We start from the raw sequence: 26,569 nt of genomic DNA on the forward strand, positions 1-26,569 counted from the left end.
CTCAGCGTCTTCAAAATTTTCGGTTTTCTTTCTCACAGTTGAGAAAATCTAAGAGGCTCTCGACAACATGGCATGCTTCTATGAAAATCCCACTGCCCTTATATTAGTCTTCATTGACCATATAAAAAAATCTTTGACTCAAATGTATGAAAAGCAGTCAGCATTTCCCTTTGGCCACTGGAAAGCTTGAGGCTGAATAATACCAGGTCTGCAAAGTGCTGGCAATGCATCCTAATGAATTTTCCATGATGCATTTAGTGCCTTGTACACAATGATCAAGAAATGCTTCATTGAATCAGAAATTAATCTATTTTATAAAGTGCTTACATTGAACCTCTTTCCATACAGCCTCATTTCTTGCCCCCCTTGAGCCTTTTGTTCCTGTTAGAATGAACTGTGCAATTCCTAAAGTCCCCATGCTCTTTCATACCTCTGTGTTTTAGCTTGATGTGTCTCTGCCTGAAGCAGCTTGGAATGCCCTTCTTAATTTTTAAGACTTAAGGTCACTTCTATGATGACCCTATTCCTCATCTTCTTAGGTGGAAAGACCCCTCTCTCCTTTGTGCCCTAACAGTGCTCTGAATAGAATCAATGCCTTTTTTGTTTCCACATATATCTTCGTTCACTGCTACTGTGAACTCTGTAAAGTCAGAACACGTGTGACTGACCTTTACATCTGCAGTGCCAGGTTTGTAGTTGGTATCTAGTGAGTGGTTTTAGTGAATGAATATACTGCAGTCATACTGAGATAACTGGAGGGATCAATAGGACTTACTACCATACATTTAAATCCGATCTCGTTCTCTTTTTGCCAGTTAACGGGTTACTTCAATCTGTTTTATAAATAATCCGTGCTATCAAGAGTAAATAAGTACAGTTTCGTTTTCTCTGTTTCTAGAAGGCATTTCAGCTAGTGCCTTTGTCATTCCACTGGAGGAAAGGTAGACCATAGTATAGGTAGCAGGTTTGATACAATGTTTAGGCAGCCTAAAATAGTCTTCCTGCAGAAGGAAATGGAGAAAAAGCACTGGGACTGGCTTCTGATAAATTTTCTGCCCTCTTGGCATTGTCTCTGAGCTTCCTTCCAGCTCTATAGTCCAGTGATTCTGTGATCTGTGATTGGCTGTAGGTACCTATGCACAGGGGGCAAAAGGCAAAAGATATGTAACTACACCTCAAAATGAGGCTGAAAATCCTCTACAAATGGGGGAAGGTGGATCCGACTCCTCAGGTTTCATCTTATTTACTGCCATCCAACACAGTATTTCACAATTTGTTTCTTGTAAAGGGTTGCTCCCATTGCTGCCTCTTTAAAACTGCAGTTGTAGCATATGCAGGAAACATGGATGTCTCTGAGAAAAGTTGTGAATTTCATCATCATTTTGAGATCTCAGGCTGTATGTCCAGACCCCATTCATTATTTTTTTCTGTGATGCCAGGATCTGACTGAAAGTTTAGAAACCATGCCTTAGCCACTGTTATCATTTAATTCCTTGGAAAATTCAGTTTCTTTGGAAGAAGGTTACAGAAAAAGTCACTTGTTTTGAGTACATTTCCATGTTTTTCACTGTCATCATTTATTTTCAGTCAAAAATAATTTTACTTTCCGTTCTTAAAAGAATAGTAATATGTGAGTAAGCTCCATAGGAGTTGGCCACCTGTTCTTAAAATTCTGTTTGGTATTGATCATTCTAGGTCAACTGCATTTACCCTCTCAATGAATGTTTCAGGACTATCAACACATGCATGTCATGAGGAGATTGCTGGATTATGCAAAACACAGTGCCCAAGCTCCAGAATATAGTTATTTTCTTAGAGTTTAGGAGGCCAAGAGTGACGCAGAGGAAGGTCCTAGGTACAGGATGCTAGAACTCCAGAATGTCTGACTGAAAATTCAAAGGGTATCAAGCTGGTGAGACATCCAACTTCATTGAGTTGGGGGCATCTGGCAGGTAGGGATGGGAAGGCATTTGCTTAAATGTGTCAGGTTCCAGGTATGATGAGATTGGATGCGTCTCCTCTGCTCCTACTTAAGTAAAACACTTCCATGTTGCATCCCTGGTTGTCTAGTGGGAGTAAGTGGTAGAACAGTAGAGTTAAGATACTCAAACTCTTTCTCTTTGGATGGGAAAGCCATTGGGGACTGAATCCTTCTGGGACTATAGGATTATATTTCCAATGGGAGACCCCACAAATAGAAAAGAGCACTTCTCCCTTCCTCCCCCAAGGCCAGGAAAAGCAAAGAAGGTGTCTATAATGAAGAACATCTATACATATACCCAGAGTTTTTCCTTTTATTTACAAAGCAGTAAACCAAATTCCTGTGTGAACATAAATATCCAATATACTATAATATTGCGTATGTCATTTCCCCCCTCAAATATGACTTCAATTTTGGCCAGTTGTTCTGACTTAAGCCAAAAATTAGTTTCATCTATATGAACATATGATGGTAAGTAACCTATTTATTACCTTAAAATGTTTCCCCACATAAAGGAAATGGTAGAGAGTAAGGGGAAAAGAGAAATAAGAGATGTAATAAAACCTATTCCACCATCTTTATCCTCATCCACAGCATGTCCTAGACGTTCAGTGCCTGGGTCTGTCTCTATAGTAAACTTGGGCTGTTCTGGAAATGTCTGCACTTAGCTCTGTAAGGATGGCACCCTTCAGGGTGCTTCAGAGGAAACTTACTGAATTCAACCCAAGTGTCCTGAAAGAAATTGAAGAAGTTACTCAAAGAGCTGAACTTTAAAACAAGGAGTAGCTGAGGGTGAGGAATATTCTATCTTGAGTTTCTGAGCACTCTGGTACCATGGAATGTCTGTACACTGACCTTTGCCAAAGCCAAGAAAGCCTTGGTAGGAGTCACAGCGGCCATGGGTGAGCTGAAAGGCTTTTCCTGACTTCCTGGGGTCTCAGGAATAGCCAGAGGTGAAAAGATTTGCCTTTTTTACTACATAATTGCACAAACCATGGTATCTATTTTCTGAGCCAGATTTCCAAAGGCTTTTCTGAAAACTACAAGATATACCCCTTGTGGACTGTGTGAAAATAAATTTATCTTTATGTATTTGAACAGTAGCCGTAGATGTGCCTCTTCTCTACAGATTTTTCTGTCACACACATACACATATAAACACACACATACACACACAGAGTCTGCGTGGTGGGCCAAACATGCCAAAAATAAATACTCTCACTTCTCTAAATTATTTATAGAACTCATCTGATTTTTAAAATATGTTAATAAATAATCTAAATGGGGGAGGGAGTTGAAGTGTTTTTTTTTTTTTTTACTTATGTTGATGGATAGCCACAAAGCATAATCATCTTATTTACAAAAAACAAATGCCCCAAAACCTAAAAAAGCCCCCCAGCAACCAAACATCTTCTGTAAATATAGTTTTTAAATGATGAGTAAGGAACTGTGCCATTGGCCCCCATTTGGTTATGTGCATCACGTTAGTCAGCAGTAGCCATTCCACGAATTCCTCATGGGTAGTGCAACCAGTTAAAAAGTGTATAAAACATTATACGTAGAAAAACTCTCACATCCTTTGGATGTTTGCAGTTCATCATAACTTTGTGGTTACCTTTCTGCAACATAAATTTTAAAAAAAATCACACACACACATACACTCACACAGACCCATATATAGAAACCCATTCATCCAGTCATACACCATCCAGAGTGTAGTGCATGGGACTGAATTCCATGAGGCACGAAGAGGGTGATCCCATCCTCAGGGTAGTCCATCATCTTCAAGGCTTAATGCCACTCGCTGGGGGGACAAACCAAAGAATTCATCATTAGATCCATAAGAGTTACTATTTATTGAGTATTGACAAATTATAGACTTACATTACTTTAACAGGTATTAGCTCACATAATCTTCAAACTATCCTTAGAGACAGGATTTATCCTATTTATTTTACAGATGAGAAAAAAAACTCAGTGAGCTTAAGTAGGGTTTGTTCTGGATCACATAGCAAGTGGCTGAACTAAAATTTGATCCAAGGTCTGTATGAATCCAAAGCTGTAGATTTTTTCATCATTCTGTTTTGTATCTTTGTAAAGTAGAGTTGCACAGATCTAAATCTTCTCAATCCTCCCTTATAGGATTTTAGGTTTGGTCAATTTCAGTGAGTTAGCTTTGGCAAATGTTAAATTTCAGGCTATGAGGTTACTTGCCTCTTGCATGCTAATCACAGTTAGGAAGGTAATATACTGCACCTTCCCAACAGATTAAACAGAGTTGGGAGGCAATGCACGTTAATTAAATTCCATCCCTCTCTCCCTCACCCCTGCTTTCCAGTCATTAGGTAGATGCTAGACTCCTGTCTGCCAAAAATGGCTGACCATGAGATGGTGAGCCCACTAACCCCTGAGCCAGTCTATTCCATTGTGGACAACAGATTTAAATTCCTATATTAATGTGAAATTTGTTTGTTTATATCTTCTGACATTCCCTGATTCCATCTCTCAGACTCAGAGACAGTTCTACATAGGACAACCCTTGAAATTTATAGATGGTGTTTGAATTCCCTTCCCTTCATTCTGAGTGTTTTCTTCTCCAGGATACACATCTAACTTTCCCCAACTAGTCCTGATGTAATCTTGTTTGCCTCTTTTCCATTTCCCAGATACCCTCCTTTGGAAAGACCCTCCCCAGCTTCAGTACTTTTCCTCATAGTTATGTGAATCTGGGCCAGCCACTTTACTTCTCTGAGACTTAGTTTTATCATCTATCAAATGGGAATAGTAATAGGACCTACCTCACAGGGTTGTTGAGGAATCAAATGAGATAATGCACAGAGAGTGTTTACCATAGTACCTAACAACACATAGGGCCCAGAGTATCCTAGGTCAATGTAACCAACATAAAATAGAATCAGACTAGTATCTCCCATCTCTGGACATTCTACATATGATAAAAAGTAACTCTACTGCCTTTCAAGTCATCTTTGGGTTATCTGTAGTTTTTTTATGAATGCAATGGCCATCCTCCACCAGTGTAGATATTTAAGACTATTTTATTCTAGTCTAGCTTACCCTCCCACTCTCTCCAAGAAGACCTCTAGGCCAAAGATAGGCCCCAGTAGTGATGGTACAGTTATCTGAGAAATGGACAGAGGAGAGACAGGTTGTTGAGAATATTGATTTCCAGAGCTTCAAGGCTATTTACCTCATGATATAAAGGAAAGAGCATGGGCTTTTGTGTATATACAGACTGGAGTTTGAATTCTGGTTCTGCCACTTCCTGGCTATGACCTTAGGCAAGTTATTCAATTTCTATGAGTCTCAGTTTCCTCATCTGCAAAATGGGGCTAATAATATCAGCTTGATAAGGTTATTATGAAGACTAAATGAGAAAATGTATGTAAAACACTGGGAACAGTGTCTGACACACAGTAGGTGCTCACTAAATGTTGATTTCCTTATTTCTCTGCAACTGGCAGAAGCTTATTACTTGGTCCTTAGACTCATCAGGAGTAACTCCCCCTGAGTCATTTCTTTCTCTGGAAATAATGTCACTTTACATGTGCAGAGTGCTTTGTAAGTCACAAAGTGCTCTCACATGTGCTATCTCACTTGTACTTTATAAACTCAGGAGGCAGGTAGAATGGGGGTTGTTATTCTCATTTTACAAATAACAGTGAGCAGAAAGAAGTGACTGAGATCACAGGGTGGTGGAAGGATGGAACTGGGAGTTTTCTTATTCCAAGTTCAGTGCTTCTTCCACTGTGCCCCCTCTGATCTTCAAAAACTGGTCAAGCAACTATTTTTTTGGACTGGCCGAGGTTAAGGATCCTCAAGGCCGTCTGCTAACCCTCCTCATTTGCTCCATCTCATTTCCCATGTCTCCCCTTCATGAACAGTTTGCCTCAGCAGCAATTCTGTCTGCCCTGCCCCAAACTTGATCGCTTTCTTCCACATGCCATTCATTGGTCTGTGACTAACCCATTTTTCTTCTTTGCCCCAACACCCAGCTTACAATTTGCAGCCTTCCCAAACCAGAAAGCCTTCTAGGATTGGCTGCGCCTGCCTTGGTTCATGCCCTCACTCACCAGCCCCTCAGACTTAGAGTGGCACTGCCCTACCTTGGACTTGACGACAGGCAGCTCGGAAAGAGGGTTCTTCGGGAGTTGGTGCAGCTGTGACCTTGGTTCCCCCGGCAAGACAAAAAGCTCCTTGAGGGCAGGGGCTGGGTCTTCCAGTTCTCTGGTCTCCCCAAGACAGGGCTCTGCCCACAGTGGGCGATCAAAGCTGCTGATTGCCTGACAGGGGGATGGCACTGTGGATGACCTCTGAGGTCACACTCAGCCCCCTGACTGTGCTGTATAACAGTGACACCTGCTGTGCCACTTCGTGGTCCTCATTCCCCCAAAAAGCCATGCTGTGTTGTACCTTTAAGCCTTTGCACATGCCTCTATCTGGAATGCCATTTCCCTCCTTCTCTCCCGGGAAAACTGCTATTAATCTTTCAAGGACATAGTCCATCTGTCACCTTCTCTGTGAGGCATTCCTTGCCTGATTCCCCAGACAGAATTAATAGCTCCCTTGTTGATGTTGCCATGGCATCTGTTCAACCAATATTTGTTGGGAGTCAGCCATGCTGTGCTAGGCTTCAGGAAAACAGATTAATCAGACAGTTCTGCCCTCAAGGATCTTATGGTTTAGTGAGGAGACCACTGAGTAAAAGACAAGTGGACTACAGTGTGACAGGGGCTGTGAGGTAGAGAGGCCCAGAGGACTGTGGGAGAACAAAGCAAGCCAAGGATAGCTTTCTAGAAGAGGGGACTCCTGAGCTTCCACCATGGCATTCAGCACACAATTATACCACTGTATGTTAATATCTCTAACTCCCTACCAGCTTCTTGGGAGCAAGCACGTTCCTTATTGACTTTTGAATACTTGATATCTAATGTGGTGCTTGGCACATAACTGGCATACAGTATTGAAATGAATACATTTGAATTAAATGGCCACAGTAACCCTTCCAGGCTAGAGGTTCTAAAAATTTACTGAGCAGAAAGAGAGACATTTGGCTTTTTTACTGTCTGGAAGAGCCTCTAGGTACAAGGTGGTCCTGATACCTTTTTACCTTAACCACCTACCCCAGCATTTCTGTGTTCCCCAGGGCCTAGAACAGTGCCTGATACATGGTAAGTTTTTGATAAATGTTTGAGGAAGGAAGGAAGGAGGAAGGGAAGGAGGGAGGAAAGGGAGGAAAGGAAGGAAATAAGGAAAGAAAAAAGACAGGGAGGGAGGGAAGGATGGAAGGAAGGGAGGGAGGGAAGGATGGAAGGAAGGGAGGGAGGGAAGGATGGAAGGAAGGAAGGGAAGGAAGAAAGGATGAGAAGGAAGAAAGGATGGGAGGGGAAGAAAGGATGGAAGGGAAGATGGTCGGAAGGTAGGAATTCTCCCAGTGAGAAATACTTACTGCAGGATAGACATGGCCAATCTGAGCAGTCCTCCCTATATGGAGCTCATCTTCATCTTCTTCTTCTGTTGTTTTCCTGTAGACTGGGTTGTCAAAATTCATGCTTTTGGTGTTCTTCCGCTTCCAGTTTCTCCAGATCAGGTATCCACTCATGCACAGCAGGGCTATCACCACTGGAGGAAGGACACAGGACACTGGACCTCCAGCAGGCTCCAGCCCACTGCTCAGACATCAGTGCAAGGCTTGTCACCACTCCACTTTTACTGCCCTTTGCTCCTCAGGCTCTGTTTCTGCATGTTCTTTTTCTGCTGTTTGAAAGCCCATCTCTCATCCCTTCTTTCCTTTACTAACTATTCATCCTTCAAGATCCTGTTCAAATGTGAAGTCTTCCCCAACTGTGGGCAGAGTCAGTTGCTCTCTCATGTGTGCTCCCAGATCACACACAGTATCTTACTTTATGTGTCTGTACTCCCAACTAGATAGCTCTTTCAAGGCAGGGACTGTGTCTTTTTTTTTTTTTTTTTAACTCTCTACGCCCAGTTCCTAACACTGAGTAAGTGCCTAGTAACATGTGCTGAATGAATGAGTGAATTTTACCACACCTTTGCCCTAATGCTGCTGCTTCCCTAGATTTCTCTAAGAAAACAATTCTCTCCCAAAACTGGGGGATGGAGAGTGGGATGGGGCCAGGCAGAGTGTTTATTTCCAAAGGTGAGGCTCCACCTGAAGAAGATCTCTAGAAGAAGACACAGGGGGCAACACAAGCTCTGATTTAGCATAAATGACTATGTTAATGATTAAAGGAGGACGCTCTCTCCAACACAGCTGGGTAAAAATGGAGCAAGTAGCTTTGTAAGGTGATTAGCAGTCACTCTGAGCATCCCAGTGGAGGCTGAATGATCACCTATCTAGGATGCTATGGAAGGGGTTTCCGTTTTAGTAAGATTACAATAATTGATATGCATTAAAGACAGGAACAAGGCAGTTATCACTGCTAATATTTATTGTCTTAGAGATCTAGCTATGCAATAAGGCCAGAAAAAAGTTTAAGGGTATAAATATGGGAAAGGAGGCCAGGTGCGGTGGCTCACACCTGTAATCCCAACACTGTGGGAGGCCAAGGCAGGCAGATTACTTGAGGCCAGGAGTTTGAGACCAGTCTGGCCAACATGGCGAAAACCCATCTCTACAAAAAATACAAAGTAGCTGGGCATGGTGGCAGGCACCTGTAGTCCCAGCTACTCAGAAGGCTGAGGTGGGAGGATTGCTTGAGCCTGGGAGGTCAAGGCTGCAGTGAGCCACAATCGTGTCACTGCACTCCAGCCTGGGCAACAGAGTGAGACCTTGTCTCAAAAAAAAAAAAAAAAAAAAGTAAATAAATAAATAAATACGTATGAGAAAGGAGGAAACCAAGCTGTTATTAACAGCTGTTTGTATTTTTAGAAACTCTTAAGAGAAGCTGGTGAAAAACTATCAGAAATAATTTTAGTTAATCAAGAATCAACATAAAAGATCATTAGCCGTCTTTTTAATCAGCAAGAACCAATTAGAAAATGTAACGGAGGCCAGGCACAGTGGCTCACACATGTAATACCAACATTTTGGGAGGCTGAGGCAGGAGGATTGCTTGAACCCAGGAGTTCAAGACCAGCCTGGGCAAGATGGTGAGCCCTGGTCTTTACAAAAAAAATAATTTAAAAAACTAGCCAGGTGTGGTGGTGTATGCCTGTAGTCCCAGCTACTTGGGATGCTGAGGCTGGAGAATCCCTTGAGCCCAGGAGTTCGAGGATGCAATGAACTGTGATCACACCACTGCACTCCAGCCTGGGCAAGAGTGCAAGATCTTCTTGTCTCTTAAAAAAAAAAAGAAAAAGAAAAAGTACTGGAATAAAAATACATTCATAGTAGCCCATCAAAAGCTATAAAATACCTAGGAAAACCTAAGAAGAAATATGCAAGTCCTATGTGATCTATAAAATTCTGCTGAGGGACATAAAAGAAGACTGAAATAAATAGGCCACATTTCTGGATGGGAAGCTTTAATATAATATTCTCCTCACATAAACTCATATATCTAAAGCAATCTTGATAAATATTTCACCAAAATTTTTATAGAATTGATAAGATTATTCTGAAGTTCACCTAGAAGAGAAACTGAATAAAAATAGCTGAGAAGATGTTGTGAGCATAACATATCATGAAGTTGTGCTAATAGTATGTAGGAATATATAAATTGGGGAAGGAAAATAAACTGCTTAGACGCAAATCAAAGTACATATGGGATGTAGTTTATAATAAAGATGACAGTGCAAATCAGGAGAGAAGTATGGATTATTCAATGATGGTTTTGGAGAAACTAGACAGGTATATAGAGAAAAAACAGTTAAATCTCTACCTCATACCATACTCTAAATTCCAAATAGATTAATATCCTAATACTAAAAAAAAGTTTAAAGTAGAAAAGAAAAACATCAGGAGATATTTCAATAAGTTAGAGTGAGGCCGGCCTTCTTAAGCAAGACACAAAACCCAGAAATCTTAAAAGATTGACAGATCTGATACTTAAAAGTTTCATATTTATGCATGGCAAAAGGTACCATAAACAAACTTTAAAACCAAATGTCAGATTGGAAGAAAATATTTGTAACATATATTTTAAAGGTTTAATATTTGTCATGTATAAATATTTCTATAAATAAGAAAAAGCCAATAGAAAAATAAGAAAAGACTGTGAGTGGGCGATTCATAACAGATAAAATATAAGTAAAGGGGCTGATAAGCTTATGAAAAGATACTCTACCTCACAGGGAAATGTTAGGGAAATAATACTCATCTTTCAGTCCTCAGATTAGCAGAAATTAAAAATATTGAATACTTCAGAGTGAGTTATGTCAGCAAAACAGATGCCTCTTTCTATAGGGCAAAGGATGGCAAGAAAGGGGTAGATTTCTCTTTCTCCAGTCCAATCAAAATAATCCTGGAATAATAACCTCACCATCATCTTTCCTGGTGAAGCCTTTCAAGGCCAATTCAAATGCTGTCTTCTCCAGAAGCGCCACTTTTACTCTGGAATTACCTTTCCTTCTACCATCCCTTCACAGGAGTATCATGCCACTATTACATTGTTTCTCTGTCTCTATCTATATCCAACATGCCCCTATCATAGCACATTATGACATGTATTAACATCTACCTTAAAGGACTTTAGTTTTGCCTGATTAAAGACTGAAAGTTCTTAAAGTCTTTATTTTTTTTCTTCCCTGGATCCTTGGCACTTGGCACAGTGTCTCACACAGTGGAGAAGTTTTTAAAACATTTGCTGACTAACTCGGCATACTGAAGATTCCCAGGATAAAAGGACAAAGTTCCTGTCCTTGAAGTACTCATAGCCAAATAAGGGAGATAAAGCTCTGAATGGACAATCAGAATGCAAAGATACTGCTAAGAGATGAGACTGCTAAGAGAGGGGTGTACAGGACACCGTGTGGATGTTGGGGTGGAAGAGAATGAATCAGCCCCCATGATTCTCTGTGAGGTCTTAACAAAGTGTTATACTCTGGCCATACTGGTCTCCTTCTAGCTCTAAACCCACCCCACCCTGACCCTTCCAGGCCATTTCCTACTCCTGGCTTTACTCATGCTGTCTTCACTGCTTGGACTGCTCTTGATCCTCCTTCACTTGGCTGACCCAGCTCAAATATCACTTCCGCTAGGAAACCTCCTCTTCCCTCTTCCCCTCTCCCCCCGCCCAAGTTAAGTGTATCCTCAGCACTGTCTCTGAAGTCAGTACATGCAGCTTAACCTTAGGACCTACCAGGTCGTAACAAACTTATCTGTGTTATGTGGGTCTCTCCAACAAGACTATAAACTTTTGTAGGACAGAACCATGTCTTATTCATCTTTAACTGCCTTTCCTCCCCTTATCACAGAGTTTGGCACATAGTAGCTGCTTAATAAATACTTGTTGAAAACCAAACAGAAAGAAAACAAGACAGTATGACCTATTAAAGGAATGGTAAGCAGCTCTATTCATTAATTCAGCAAATCCTTGATTTCCTACCATGTGCCAGACATTGCTAGGAGCTGAGGAGAATAGTGAGCAAGCGATACCAGCCCTGTTCCTAGGGATCATACAGTCGCACTTCACATGGCTGGAGTGTAGAGTTTGAATCGAGGGATGGGGAGATGGGGGATGTACCTGGAAGGTCACCTGGGGCCAGGTCCTGAAGAGCCTTGTGTGCTAGGCTAAAAAACCAAATTAAATCAGGACTGGGAGATGGGCAGGAAGGCTGCAAGGGCAGAACAAGTCAATAGGGCAGGCCAAGTTCTCTACCCTGCTAGCGCTTTTCCCTACGCCTAAGCAGGGTCTCTCTTTTCTCTTCAGTGACTGGGGGCGACACTCACCTATGGGCACGATGATCCCGATAACAGCGGCAGTGACTGTTGAGCCCATCTTACTGTCTTCATTCCCAGCTGCAAAACACAAACATTTGCAGAATGATGCTCTGTCACTGTGTATCCAAGCCTCTACTGGCCTCAAGTGGTAAGAACTACCCAACTGCTTCTCATCCTCATTCTAAAATGATGATCCTGGCTATTGCCTAATAATTCAGTCTTTCCAGATCCTATCACAACTCCTGTGAGGCAAGCAGGACAGAGGTTATCTCCATTTTACAGGCAAGGAAACTGAGTCTTAACTGAGGGGTTTGGGGACTCACAGAAAAGTGGCAGAGCTGGGACTTGAACCCAGGACCCATGTCCCAAGTCCCATACACTTTCCACAGCATCATGGTGGTAGGAAGCTGGGGGCTGCACATGGCAAAGTGAGCACTTAGGTCTTTATGTTGCTGACAGACTAGGTCATTTGCCTTTTTCCATCAGTATCTGTTGCTTTGCCAGTATTGTTTTTGGTGAGCTGTCTGTCCATCTGCATTATCAGATTATTTTTCATAAGTAATTAAAATGGGACGTAGTGTAGTGTAGAGGAATCAAGAGGAATCAAGAGCATAGGCTTCTGTGTCAGACTTCTGGGTTTAAGTCCCAGCTCTACTACTCACTACCCATGTGACCTTGGGCAAATTATTATATATTATAAATACAGCATATGGTATTATACTTTTATATCTTTAAAATGGTGATATTACCTACCTCCTAAGGATATGGTAAGGATTAAATGAAATAATTTATCTAAAATGAATATAAAATGCTTGGCACAACTTTGCCTAATTCTAAGAGGGTGGAGAGTGGGATGGGGTTGTTGAATAGGGTCTAGATTTTAAAAAGATATGTAAAAGCACATTTTAAACTGAAAAGTGCTTGGAAAATTTACTGTCTTTTTGAAAAACTATGCCGTGCCATCTTTCTCACTCTTATAACCATCTTCATTGTAACATTTGTGAAGCACTTTATAGTTCAGAAAGCATTTTTCCCTTAGATCCTCCTGACAGCTCCCTGTGGTGTGAAAAGGAGCTATCATCTACACTTGCTGCAGGTGAGATGACTGCCCCAGCAATGGCCCAAGGCCCATCCTCTCTCAATGTGACTGTTTATCCTTGTTACTCCAAGAGAATCTAACAGTTAAGGGGAGAAAAAGCTGTGCTGCTTGCTTCCAGAGCTAACTGTGGAAATGCTGCTGTCCTCCCCGCTCTGGGCCACAGCGAACACTGGACAGTGATAGTAAAACCTAGAGCATGAGGAAGCCAGTGAGGAGAAGCTGGTGAGAGGCTCTGCCCTCAGACGAGAGGAACTGGAATTCACACATGCTCCGTCTGCCTCTGCAAACTTCGGAGTAAGTGCTCCACTCCAAAAAGCCAGCTTCTGCTGGCAAATAGGACCAATTAGGAAGATGCTGCCAAGCAGCTTGGTTTCTGGGCTGTCCATGTAGGGGAAAAAATTAAAAAGATAGTTTATCCTTTTAAATGAACTCCCTCTGGCAGGTAACTCAATTAAAAAGGTATTTGCTGATTAATGAGATAGAACATTTCTAGCAGTGACAATTACTGCTCCCAATGATTTAATAAGTGGTGAACTTAATTATTTTCATCCCAGGGTTGGAAAGAGGTATAAGGAGACCATGGTTGTAGATATTACTATCTGGGGACCTGCTGGGAACTGAGATGAGAGCTTTCCAAACACAAGGGACGCCTCCTCATATACACATCAAAACTTTGTGAAACATAGACACACACACCCTCGCAGAGTCAGCAACGGCTGTGTGCATGAGCACCTCCGGTTACACCGGTTACACCTTTGTCTATCATGGCAATCTTGTGAAGCAGGTGTGGAAGGGTGGTTATTTCCACTTTCTAAGAGAAACAACTGAGGCTCACAGGGTCTCAGCTTCCTACCAGACCCTCTGTAAGGTAGGGGCATCTAGGAGTCCTAAATCGCAGGCTGGTACTCTACTTCCCTCTCAGATATGCAGTAACCTCCTCAAAGATATGCAGTATTCAGCTCTGGTAGGTTCTCGCTTATCACATACCCCCATCCTGGCTTCCCTAGGAGCCCTCCCATGTCATGAAAGAATGCAGAACTCATTTCCTTACAGTGCTGGGAGTGGTTGCTGGTTGCAGGGCTTAGGGTAGATGGGCTGATGCTGGGAGCCCTGGGGACACTAACTGAGCTTGGGACTGCAGCTGCCAGGCTTGGTGTCTCTGTGCTGTGGTTCTGGTAGGTGGATCTGTGGACGGTGGTCCCAGGGGCTCTTGTGGTGGCAGGTACTGTCCTCGTCTTGGTAGAGGCTAACGTCGTAGTTGAGGTAGATTGAGGTGCTGGAGGGGAAATACCATGGAGGTTACTTGGACAGATAATTTTGTTGCCTAAGTTATTGCCTCTGAGATATACTTAGGAACTTATCTTCATGGCGTAGCTCAAATGCCACTTCTGTGAAGCCTTTCCTAATCTCCCTGGTGGGCTATGATCTTTTCTTTAGCTGAATGCTAAGCACTTCACTTTGATTCAATAAAGATGAATCATTAAAACATTGCTGTGGAATTAGTTGTGAGTAAGGCCAGCAATGAAAAGACTGTAGGGAGGGGAAATCAGATAAATCTAGAAGGATTTTACACTCATATTGTTATACCAATAGATTTAAATTCTTATTCCACTTTAAACAATTGAACCTGTAAATTATTAAAAATGCAGTAGACTTAGGCTCAAATGAAAGGCCTTGGCTATACATCAAGATTGGGACATGAATCTGTGTATGTGGTTGAAGTATTAACTATTAGTCCCAATTATATTGCAAAAGGGCTTCTGTGTATTGTTTGTTAAGTTCTAGGTGAGAAACAGGCAAATACATAGTTATCTGCATGTACCTGAAGCCATGGAGATTAAGGGTTCTTAACTTGAGGTTTTTAAAGGGTTCCAGAAACTCCCTGAAACTGAATTTAAAATGTTTTATGTATATGTGCATTTTTTCCTTGGGAGTGAGAAAAAGCTTTGGAAGGATCCTGGGGACATGAGCATTCAAGGAAGGTAAAAAAGAGAAACCCCCAAAAGGCAACAAGTAACCAGGGAAGATAGAAGAAAACCAGTAGCATACTGTGTCCCAGAAGCCAAGGTTTCAGCAGGGTAGGGTCTGACACTGCCAGGGGCCATCCCTCCTGGAAGGTCTGCTTACCTCGGTAGCACCTCTTCATGTCTGGACCCAGCCACATTGTGTCAGGACAGGCACACGTGTACTTGGGAGAGTGGCTGGAGATCTGAGGAGCAGGAAGGCACAGGTACTCACAGCCTCCATTAGGCTGGACACTCAGCTCACAGGCATCTGGAGCTAATGGCAGAGAGGGAGACAGCTAGGGCACAGAGAGGACATGCCAGGTCTTCCTGCCTCCTGAGGATGAGGCCTCTCCAACCTGGCTTGCTCAAAAAGCTTGCCCTACTACTTTTTTTTCATATTTTTTTTCTTTTTCTTTCTTTTTTTTTCCCCCAAAGCTTTTGGGATATACATTGTTTTTTGTTACATGGATGAATTATATAGTGGTGAATTCTGGTACTTTAGTGCACCTGTAACCCAAGTGTAGTGTACATTGTACCTAATGTGTAGTTTTTTTTTTTTTAATCTCTAGCCCCGCTACTACCTTCCCCATTTTTAGTCTCTAAAGTCCGTTATATCACTCTGTATGCCCCTGTGTACTCATAGCTTAGCTCCCGCTTATAAGTGAGAGCATATAGTTTTTGGTTTTCCACTCCTATCATACTTTACTTAGAATAATGGCCTCCAGCTCCATCCAAGTTGCTGCAAAATACATTATTTTGTTCCTTTTTATGGCTGAGTAGTATTCCAAGGTGTATATATGCCACATTTTCTTTATTCACTCATTAGTCGATGGACAGGTTGGTTCCACATCTCTGCAATTGTGAAGCCCTTCTACTTTTTAAATTTTTTTTATTTTTAATGTTTTGAGACAGGGTCTCACTCTGTTGCCTAGGCTAAGTGCAGCAGTGCAATCATAGCTCACTGCAGCCTCAAACTCCTGGGCTTAAGAAATCCTCCCACCTCAGCCTCCCGAGTAGCTGGAACTATAGGCGCATGACACCATACCAGGGTCATTTTTATAGTTTTTGTAGTGACAGAGTCTTGCCTTCTTGCCCAGGCTGGTCCCAAACTCCTGGGCTCAAGTGATCCTCCCGCCTTGGCCTCCCAAAGTGCTGGAATTGCAGGTATGAGCCACCATGCCCGGCCTCCCTACTACTTTTATTGGGTACTTTCCAGCACCATACCTAGTGTTTTATCCCTACACACTCATTTAATCCTTGCAACAATTCTGAGAGGTGGGGACGTTACATCCCAGAATGACAGATAAAGACACCTAGCCTCACTCGTCAAAGCTATACTCTAGGACTCTTTTTTTTAAAGAGGTGGGGTTCTTGCTCTGTCACCCAGGCCGGAGTGCAGTAATGCAATCATAGCCCACTGCTGCCCGGAGCTCCTGTGCTCAAGGGATCCTCCTGCCTCAGCCTCTCAGTGTTGGGATTACAGGCATGAGCCACCATGTCTGGACTAGAGATAGAACTTAAATTGAGGTCGGCTGGGCTCCAAAGCCCGTAAGCCCATGGTTTTTGTTTTTCCCTGTGCCACATACTACGTCTCTCATTTAAATTTCTAGGTCTAGAATCAGGCACCAATCTTACCTCCTTACACTCCCTTGCTTTCCCACTTTCACCCTGCCAGCCAACACTTCAGTTACAGTTAGAATTAGTATATTCTAGTGATAGAGGAGGGAACAACCTAGTAGTAGGATTCCTAGATTCTATTCCCAACCAATAAGCTGACTTATTATACGGCCTTCGGATACATTAGCTTATACTACTGCAGAATGGCTACAAATAGCAAGTTAGATGCAGTGTGTCATGGTGAAAGCAGCTGTGGAACCAGATAGACCTGGGTTTAGGTTTCAGTTCTGCCACCTGCTAACATTATTTTACCTCTCTGAGCTTCTGTTTCCTCAACTGTTAGAAGAGTAATACCCACACTTTGTAGGATTGGCAAAAACAGGACATTTATGTATTCATTTATACCCAGCCTTATTTCACAAAGAACTTGAGGTAAAATGAGACAAAATATATGATGAAAAAGTACTCTACCAACAAGAGGGATTGTTGTTATTATTACTGGGGTTGCTGAGTTGTGACCTGAATGTGAACACAGCCTGCCTGGTGAAAGGAGAGGACACAGTCAGGGGACCTGGGACCTAGGACCAGAGACAGCTCACCTCTTGGCTGCTTCAGCTCATGGAAGATGACAATGTCATGTGGGTTGTTGAGGTTCTCAGCCAGGATGGAGATTTCCAGGCCATTGAGACGATTTGCACTGAAAATGGCCTCATTCTCCAGGTCTGTCCAGAACACCTTGTCCTGTGGGGTATAGATGCAGAGGATGGGAGGCCTGGAGTCTAAATCCATGACCTCAGTCTGAGGGGTTGGCCCAAACCATAGTCACAAGAACTGCCCTGAAATCTCCCCTGATCTGTCTTGTCCATGGATTCACGGCGGGGCTCTCAGCCTCTAATCTGTGATGCACCTCTCCTCGTTCCCTTCTATCTTAGAGGATTATTAGTTGATTCTGTGCTTTGAACTGACAGCCACAACATTACTCATTCATGCTGAACTAAGCCTGCTTGCTAGAGCCCAGCAGAAACCCAAGGTTAAATCTCTGTAGCATTATCGTTACTGGGGCCTGGGACCAAGATTGGAAGGGATGTGTGAGCTCTGAAGGTTATGCCCTGCTGGGCTTCCTATAGCCTCTGGGTATCCATATGAGTCCACTTGGTTAGTCCATATAAGCCTAGATGTGCATCTGTCAGCAAATCCACACATACGGGTACAACTGTGCATCCTCATACACAGATCTAAACACATACCCAAATTTTCATCCACACACAAAAAGCTACATTTGCCCCTGAATATGCAGTCTAAATACATCTTGGTATATGTATGTACACACATAAGCACCAGCACTTAAAGGAATGCACACCTTTATTCTGATGCATTTATATTTACCCATGCACATACACATACTTTACATGTACATGCCATGTATATAAACAAGCACAAACACTTGTGTACCAACACACCTGTCCTTTAAAGCAGGGGCTGGACTTAGTGGTGGAGCTTTGCCCGCAACTTCAGAGCAGTGCTGAGTAACTTTGCTGCAAGCAAATCCTGCCAATGCCCACCACAGACCATCATCCCCTTGCTTTCCCTCCCCTTGGTGGACCTTGGTTGGTTCTGGCTTCTTCATTCCCGGAGAAGAAAAGTCATTAGGGTCAGGGCACAAGAGGGTCTTGGCTTCTTGCTTTCCTGGGAGCTTCTTGAGACTAGGATAATGTCTGATTCACTTCTATGACCCCAGGGTCTGGCAGAAGTCAATAAAAATGTGCAGAATTGAACAGCATCTCTCAGGCCATTTCCTCCAGTAAATGATTCTAAGGATATGTATGTTTCTTCTTCCTTTCCTCCCTTTACTGGGTACCTTTTGTATATGGGTTACAGTGCTGGGTGCTGAGGGCATAGAGAGGAAAAATACATGCCTAGCAACTCACCTGTGAGAAGTGCTCTGGGAGAGGGGTCTTGGGAGGAGAGCATGGGAAAGGCTGCCAGGTGGAGAGTGGGCTGCAGAGCCTTTGTGTGCAGGCAGCTCACAGATTGTTTACAAACAAATCAGTTGGTTTCCCTGTTCCTGTTTTCATTTGAACAAGTCTCAGGGACTCATCCTATTTGAACAAGCATTTTCTAGGCTTCAGCTTCCTAGTGGGCCCATGCCTCTCCTTACAGGACTCACCTCAAACACAGCTATCCCAAAAGGGTGGCTCAGGAAGTCAGTGGAGGAGATCAGCATCTTTCTGTTGCCTCCACTGAAGTCAATGCTGGACAGTTGGTGTAGCTTGGAGTCTACCCAATACAAGCGCTGGCTCAGCAGATCTTGGGAAGGAAGCAGGATCAGGTCATGAACCTGGGACCCCAATCTGGAGCTCTGTTCCTTTGTACCCCCCCCCGCCCACATTTCTAGGCCTCACACTGAGGCCAGCCTAGGGCAACCATTAGGAAACAAAGTCACTGGCACCATGAGAGGACCCAGAAACAAGACTCATGGAGTTCCAGACAGTGATCAGGACAAGGCACTAGAATAGGCCCCCAACCCAGGAAAGGCAGGGCTCACCCAGGGTGATTCCGTTGGGCCATTCGATATTGTCTGACACCAGTGTTTGCCGGTCCACACCGTTGAGCCCAGATTTCTCAATCTTGGCCTGGTCCCCCCAGTCAGACCAATACATGAACCTAAAAGACAAAATAACCCAATTTGGCTTCTTGCTGGGGACATGACCAGGGTAGTCTGAGTCACAAGAGCTCAATAACCCATTGACTAGTTGTGGGTTATGTTTAGTAGGGACTGAGAAGACCTCTAAAGTTCTTTTGAACCATCAAATCTTAGAATTAGCAGGCACTTTAGCCTTCACGTCTTTTGAGAACTTGAGGAAAACTGTTCTCCGAGATTGCATCCAGACTCAGCTGCATAGCCTGTGACCCCATCTCTCCCACTTCTGGCAGTGCTAACTAGAGCCTTAGGGTGTCAGTGTGGGGAAGGCCCTAATAAGCCCTCTCTTTTCTGGTTTCAGAGGAGAAAGTGGATGAGCTTCCTAACTCAGGTAACCCTCCCTGCTTTTGTCTCCTCAGGCCTACTAGGGCTGGTAGCAGCCCACTGTTAACTAATCCAAGGTAGTAAATTAGACCTAACCCACTCCTTTGTAAATAGTCCCTTTATTAAACCCTCCTCCAATTATCTTCAATATGCAGTGGGTTTCCTGCTGGGACCCTGACAGATCCACAATGGATTGGGGTTGGGCTGGGTGTAACTCTATGATGTGAGGGACAGGATGTGGCAGGTGCAACACAAGGTCTGCATGAGAACAGACAGAGAACCGGGATGAAGTGAGGGTGAGAGGAGAGGCTCTGTATCTGTCAGAGTGCCTAGTTCTGTGCTGGGAGCACCTGACCTATGCTTAGTGAATGGCAGCTATCAGTCACTTCCCAAGGCCTCACATAACCTCCCATGTGGTACTCCCCTCACCAGCTGCCCTTGCTTGAAGAAGAAGGTTTTCTTATCCCTGTTTAACAAGGAAATAGCAGTAGGAAGCAGCTATTGATTCTGTTAAACTTAACATGATACAACGCTAAAAAAACCATCTCAAGATATCCCCACTGAGGGAGAGAGGGAGTCCTGTTCTGTTCAGAATCCCTAACTCCCAAAATTGAGGGGTGGCCAGAGCAGGGCAGCCTAGGTGGTGAGGGCCCAGAGACCATAGGCAACAGGGGTAGGGATGGAGGCAGGCAGTCTGAAGCAGAACAGACCAATGATCTTGGTCCTCAAATCTTGCTGGCTCTCCCACAGGGCAGGGAATAGACATGTTTTATGTAACTCCAGAGGCCAATGGAGGAAGTTGTAGGGAGACAGATTTGGGATTATGAGGGAAAAAGACCCACTTTCTAATGGGCAGAGCTGCCCCACAGTGAAACAGGCCCTATGGGAGGTAATGAGCTACCTGTCTTTGGAAGTATGTGAGCAGCTGCCAGATGCCCACCTACAGCAGCCTGAAGAAAGGCTTCCACCCCCAGGAGCTTCTATCAGGCCATCTCTAGAGCCCTACTCTGCTCTGAGACGCTCCAATTCTACGACATAACGAGTGGGTGGGAGAGTCCGGGGAGAACTTTGGTGACCAATGCCCAGAGAACCTTGGTTGGGGATTAACAAGACTTCCCTATGACCTGTGTCTGAGTGGTCCAGAGCTTTCTAGAGCCCTCAAGATAGCTCTTGTGACAGACGTAAGAGGACTGAGCACCTATGGTGGGAGAATGGGAAGTTCAGTTAGGACACTCACCCTCGCAGGGGGTCAACAGCGATGGCCCGGGGTTCGCTGAGGTTACGGCTGAAGAGAGTGCGTCGGCGGCCACCATCAACTGTGGCCACTGAGATGGTCTTATTGCCCGAGTCAGTCCAGTAGATGTGCTTGTGGACCCAGTCCACTGCCAGGCCCTCTGGAGAGTGCAACTGCTCGTCAATGAGGACCTCCTGCTCTTTCGGGTCACTGGCCTTGTCCATGTAGGCACTTAAGAGAAAACAGAGATGACCATGGGGCAGATGTTCCACCCATGGGCCCATCTGGAGCCACCTGTGCACCCTTCCCCTCTCTCTCTTCCATCTGGGCCATGGCAATAGATTTTTAGAGGAACGTGGATAATTTCCACTCTACACATTCCCTGGGGTACCAGGGTAGGGGTACAGACTTACATGGGCCACAGTCTCTGGTTTCTAAGGTGGGGCTGCCCCACAGCTCTGCCTATTAGAGTGAGCCAGATATAATACAGTGTGATTATGGAAAGCATTAGAGGCTATGGCAGCAGAGGCATGGAGACTGCCTCATCCCAGAGGGTGGGAGAAGGCTTTATAGTTGAGTCCTGAAGGACGAGTTCACCAGGAGCATGAATTCACCAGGACAGAAAGCCGTTAGGGAACAAGAAAGGCTTGTGCAAATGGCCAGAGGTGAGTCTGCTCTGAACAGTGAGATACTTAGGGGAGCTGCTTATGTGGGTGTCAGACTGCAAGCAGGTATAGGTAGGAACCCCATCCTGATGGGCTTTGAGTACCATGCCAAGGAATTAGGATTTATCCCCAGTGGTAACTGGACAGGCCAGAGGACATAGTCCAATAAGCATGTTAGTTCACTGTGGCATCTATGGAGTGGATGGGTCGGAAGGAGAGGGAATGAAGCAGGGAAACTGGTTAGGAGGACATTACAGCATCTGGGTGGGAGATTAAGAGAGTCTGAAGAATGACTGTGCCAATGAGAATGGAGAGAAGGGCTAAGAATACAGTAGACACTCAGGAGGCAACATTAGCAAAGCAGCAAATGCTGTTTCCCCAGAGGTTTTCTTCTTCTTGCCCTCTCTCTGGGTGATTAGTTCCTTAGTGTCCACTGCCATCAATAACTAAGTCTCCAATCCCAACAGCTCTCTTATGATCCAGACTGCAAAGCCAACTAGCTCCCCTTGGATGTCCCATGGACACCTTGAACTCAGTATGTCCAAAACTGTTCATCCCCATTCCCCTCCCCTCGGCCAACCAGACGGCCCAACCCGAGCCCTGATCCTCCTCCACTGCTTCACACATCAGAGAACAGCACCACCATTCATGAAACCTCCCAAGCCAAAAACCTGAAACTCCCAAAATTCACTATGAAGGAGTAAATTTCTTCCATCAGCCCCATATCTAGTCTGTCACCAAATCCTGCCTCTTTCAGTTACAACTCTTGGACAGGCATAGTTCTAGTTATGTTTTTGGGTGTGTGTGAACTGAGTGTCTGTATGTTGCGGGGAGGCAGGAATCTAGTTGTCAGTGAGTGGCACTTGCTATATTTGCTTCCATCCACTCTTCCACCCATCTATCCCATCATTCTTTCATCAGTGACTCAGTGTCTACCCAGCGCCTGGTCATTGGCACTCCTGCCAAGTGGATCTCAGGACAAAGAAAGGACATGACTGCCTAAAGGGGGCCCAGACATGCAGGGAGACAGGCTGCTGGCATCTGAGAAAGTCCTAGGAGAGAACCTCCTCCAGTGTGTGAGGAGCTTCCCAAGTACCAGGTCCACTGACTGTGGCGTCAAAGACAGTGAAAAGCTGGCCTTGGAGTGATGCCATCCAGGAGGGCATGCCAGATCAGATGCCCAGGTGAGTTCGGAGGCCTCCTCTGTACTTTCTCATGATCATCACAAATGGATGTCATGAGAGGGATCCTCTGGGCAGGGACCAGGTCTAAGTCCTCAGGTTCCAACACACAGGGATGTGAGCTGCTTGGAAAGTCCTCCCCAAAGCCAGGATTTCTTCCTTTCTGCCCTGGCAAACAGTTCCTGTGTCTTGTGCTTCCATATTAGGCCTCCAGAGGCCAGACAAATCCCAGGTGTTTGGGGCTCAAAGCTGCTAACCCAAGGGAGCCCTCAGCCTACTCCAGCCCCAGTAAAGTCCCAGAAGTTCCATATCCACTGTGATCCTGCATCTCTTCCCAACTCTGTCCTGAGGAGCTCTAGAGGCAGAGGCCACTCCTCCCCTCCTCACCTGTCACCACCCCTCACCCCCACTCTTCAGGCCTTGCTGCAGAGGATGTGGCCGCTCACCTATAGATCTTACGGTAGGAGAGGTCACACCAGTAGATGCGATTGGTGGCAACTTCCACATCTAGTGCCACGACATTCTTGAGCATGGGGATGAGGCGTGAATAGTTCCGCTTCACCAGGTCGATCCTCCGCACCTCGTGCCGGTTGGTGAAGATTAGGGATGGGCTCTTGCCAGCTGCCATGCAGGGAGGTTGAAAGAGAAAGAGTCAGTGCAAGAGGGAGGGAGCCTGGAGACCAAGACTCTGCCACTGGCTTGCTGGCTGACACATCCATTTTCCTTAAAATAGTAGCAACAATTCCTACTTTACAGGTTGCAGGAGCAGATGAAATAATGAGTACAGAAAGCAGAAGATGCAGAGCACCATGCATAGCAGGAGGATTCTTATTCTTTTTATTAGATATAAACTTCTCCAAAATCTTTTATGGCTCCCCATTTTCTCCTTAGGCCTGCACTGAAAGCCTTCCACAGTGTGACCCCAAGTTCCCTGTCCAGCCTTATTACTCGCCCCTCCAACATAGCTTGATTCCAGCTACCAGATACCGTTACCTAGCCATGGACGGGCTTCCTGCCTTAGGGCCTTTGCTCAGGTTGTCCCTTCCACCTACCATGTATTTCTTTCCAGCAACTACCACCTTCTCTACTTGGGCCCTACTGCTGTGGTTCAAGAAGGAACTACCTGAGCAAGTAAGTGTCTTAGAAAGATAACTAGGGGCCAGGCACAGTGGCTCACACCTGTAATCCCAGCACTTTGGGAGGCTGAGGCTGGCACATCGCTTGAGGCCAGGAGTTTGAGACTAGCCTGGGCAATATGGCAAAATCCCATCTCTAAAAAAAAAAAAAATTAGCTGGGCATGGTGGCACATGCCTGTAGTCCCAGCTACTCGGGAGGCTGAAGTGGGAGAATCATTTGAGCCCAGGAGGTCAAGGCTGCAGTGAGCCATGATTGTGCCACTGCACTCCAGCCTGAGTGACAGAGACTCTGTCTCAAAGGGAAAAAAAAAAGATAATTCAGGATAGAAAGTGTTGTGGACATAGCAAGAGATGAGCTTCAGAGATTGGCAGGGGCCAGATCACAAAGGGTCCTATGAGCTGGGTGAGTTTGTTCTCTATCCTGAGCCAATGGCAGAGATGGGACATATGTGATATACAACACGGATTATATATATGCAGTAGAGACAACATACAACTGCTCATGTATACACAAAACCTGTTTTCTTCTTAGATTTGGAGTTAGATTTTAAGATGATAAATAAGTGACCTAGACTTTCCTGGCTACTCCATATGGGAGATCACTGTCCCACGGGCCTCTGAGGGCCTAGCACCAGCTCCCACAGGCTGTTTCTAGATGTATTGGGCCACTCTCAGGCACCAACACTGTCTGAGGGGCTGCTCCTAGTAACACCTGCCCCTCAAGCTCCCTATGCCTCCTTCTCTTGTTTTCCAGCTGACGCTTCTGCCAGCCACTAGTCCCTGTCACTGTGCATCTTTGCCAAGCTAATGTGCTCCCTGGAGGATGGGACCAGCACAGAGTCGTGTAGGGCCTGGGGCTGGGTGTGTGACCTGTGTGTAGTGATGGAGACTAATTCAAAGCAGGGTGGGAGTGAGACAGAAGTGTGGTACAAATAGAGAGCATGGAGAATGGGCTCAAGGTGCAGGAAGGGGCAAGGATGAAAGCTGAGTTCCAGGCCAGCTCTGCCACTGACAAGCTGTGATTTCCCTCACCCCAAAATGACAGTAATGACATTTCACCTCCCTGAAGGCAAGATCCAGGTTAAAGGGGCATGTTGGAGTGATTTTAAATGACAGCTGTGACTGTGACAGGAACCCCCTGTGTTTATGATTTGAGATTTTATGTAATTGCACTTGAAATATTCATGTGTGTGGATTTTGTATATGCATGGGTAGTTGCATGTTGTCTCCAGTGCATGTACATAATCTGTGTCATGTATTACATGTGTTCTATATGGGGGCAAGAACAGGTTACATGTTATATGTGATATACTAATGTATGAGTTACATATTGTACAGTTTGGGTGGTATACTTTTTGGGTTTATGGGCTACATGTCAGTATTATGGCTGCTGTGTTGTTATAATTTATATGATGTGTATTGTATTTAACTTGCATATGAACTCCAGACTCATATATCCAACAACTGCCTTCTCAATATCTCTACTTGGACACCTAACCAGTTTTCTTAAACTTAACATGTCCAAAACAGCCTAAGATTCCTCCAAACCTGCTTCCCTCACCGTCTTTCCCAAGCCCATACATAGCAATCTTATTTTTTCCATTGCTGTAACTCTTTTTTTTCCACATTCCACATTCAATTCATAAGAAAATCCTGTTGGCTGGCCTTTGCATTATATCTGCAGTCTGTCCACTTCTCATTATTCCCACAGTAATAATGTGGGAATAAGGGTTCAGCCACCATCACACCTCGCTTCTGGATTATTGCAATGACCTCTTAAGTGGTTTCCCTGCCTTCTCCCTTGTCCTCTACAGTCTGTTCTCAATACTGCAGTCAGAAGGACCTTCTTAAAATGTCACACCATGTCCCTTCCCTACTCCGAGCCCTCAATGGTTTCCCCCCAGTTAGCGTGAAATCCAGAACTGGCTCTTACAATGGTCTAGAAGGCCCTTTGGGCTGCCCCAAGCCACCTCTCTGGCTTCGTCTCTTCCGAGTTTCCTCGCTCCAACTGTACCAGCTTCCTTGCTATTCCTTGAACATACTAGGCATGCTCCTGCATTAGGGCTTTTGCGGTTTCTGTCTCTTCAGCCTGAAATGCTTGTTCCTACAGATAATTGCATGGTAGCTCACTGTCTCACCTCCCTCACTCCCTTTTTAAAAATTTATTATTATTATTATTTTAGAAAAGGTCTCACTCTGTCACCCAGGCTGGAGTGCAGTGGCATCGTAACTCACTGTGACCTTAAACTCCTGTGCTCAAGGGATCTTCCTGCCTCAGCCTCCTGAGTAGCTTGGGACTATAGGTGCATGGTGTACTATACCTGGCTAGTTTTAAAATTTTTTTTAGATATAGGGTCTTGCTACATTGCCCAGACTAGTCTTGAACTCCTGGCCTCAAGTGATCTTCCTGCCTAGGCCTCCCAAAGTGTTGGGATTACAAGCGTGAGCTACCACACCCACCCCCCTTCACCTTCTTTACTCAAATACCTTCTCAGTGAGGGCTTCCCTGACCATTCCATTTAAAACTAGAACCCCCTGCTCACCTGGACTTCCCTGTTCCCATTCTCTACTTTCTATTTCTCCTTAGCCCTTATCGCCATCTGCCATGCACTATATTTTATTTATTTATCTGTTTTCTAGCCTGGCTCATCCATTAGGATATAAGTCCCTTGAGGGCAGACAGGGATTCGCATCTGTTTTGCTTATTGCTGAATCCCCAGTGTCTACTACAATGTTAGGTGTTCAATATAAACAACTGAATA

At 44.5% G+C, this 26,569-nt stretch overlaps 1 protein-coding gene and 1 long non-coding RNA gene across 13 annotated transcripts in view; one reads left to right on the plus strand and one right to left on the minus strand.

Annotated features, from left to right (window-relative positions):
• Positions 1-2,276: 2,276 nt before the first annotated feature.
• The window catches only part of LRP8 (LDL receptor related protein 8), an 82,072-nt gene continuing 57,779 nt past the window's right edge, over positions 2,277-26,569 (minus strand). For 8 of the 12 annotated variants that reach the window (XM_063613853.1, XM_055235303.2, XM_055235304.2 and 5 more), the window contains 11 exons: positions 23,117-23,291; positions 20,828-21,055; positions 19,111-19,229; positions 18,733-18,872; positions 17,165-17,306; positions 15,070-15,222; positions 13,994-14,218; positions 11,853-11,921; positions 7,449-7,621; positions 6,106-6,282; positions 2,277-3,785 (listed from right to left, as the gene is read on the minus strand). In XM_063613853.1, the coding sequence (XP_063469923.1) occupies positions 3,747-3,785; positions 6,106-6,282; positions 7,449-7,621; positions 11,853-11,921; positions 13,994-14,218; positions 15,070-15,222; positions 17,165-17,306; positions 18,733-18,872; positions 19,111-19,229; positions 20,828-21,055; positions 23,117-23,291 (1,640 nt within the window). In that variant the 3' untranslated portion in view covers positions 2,277-3,746. The remainder of the gene's footprint in view (positions 3,786-6,105; positions 6,283-7,448; positions 7,622-11,852; positions 11,922-13,993; positions 14,219-15,069; positions 15,223-17,164; positions 17,307-18,732; positions 18,873-19,110; positions 19,230-20,827; positions 21,056-23,116; positions 23,292-26,569) is intronic. The other 4 variants (XM_063613854.1, XM_055235301.2, XM_055235300.2 and 1 more) reach the window with 2 other exon arrangements.
• On the plus strand, positions 11,833-13,416 carry LOC134731990 (uncharacterized). The gene is made up of 2 exons (XR_010114768.1): positions 11,833-11,991; positions 12,883-13,416. It is a non-coding gene; the product is annotated as an uncharacterized lncRNA (long non-coding RNA).

The sequence above is a fragment of the Symphalangus syndactylus genome, chromosome 19 (assembly GCF_028878055.3).
Source record: "Symphalangus syndactylus isolate Jambi chromosome 19, NHGRI_mSymSyn1-v2.1_pri, whole genome shotgun sequence".
In the NCBI taxonomy this organism is placed as follows: domain Eukaryota; kingdom Metazoa; phylum Chordata; class Mammalia; order Primates; family Hylobatidae; genus Symphalangus; species Symphalangus syndactylus.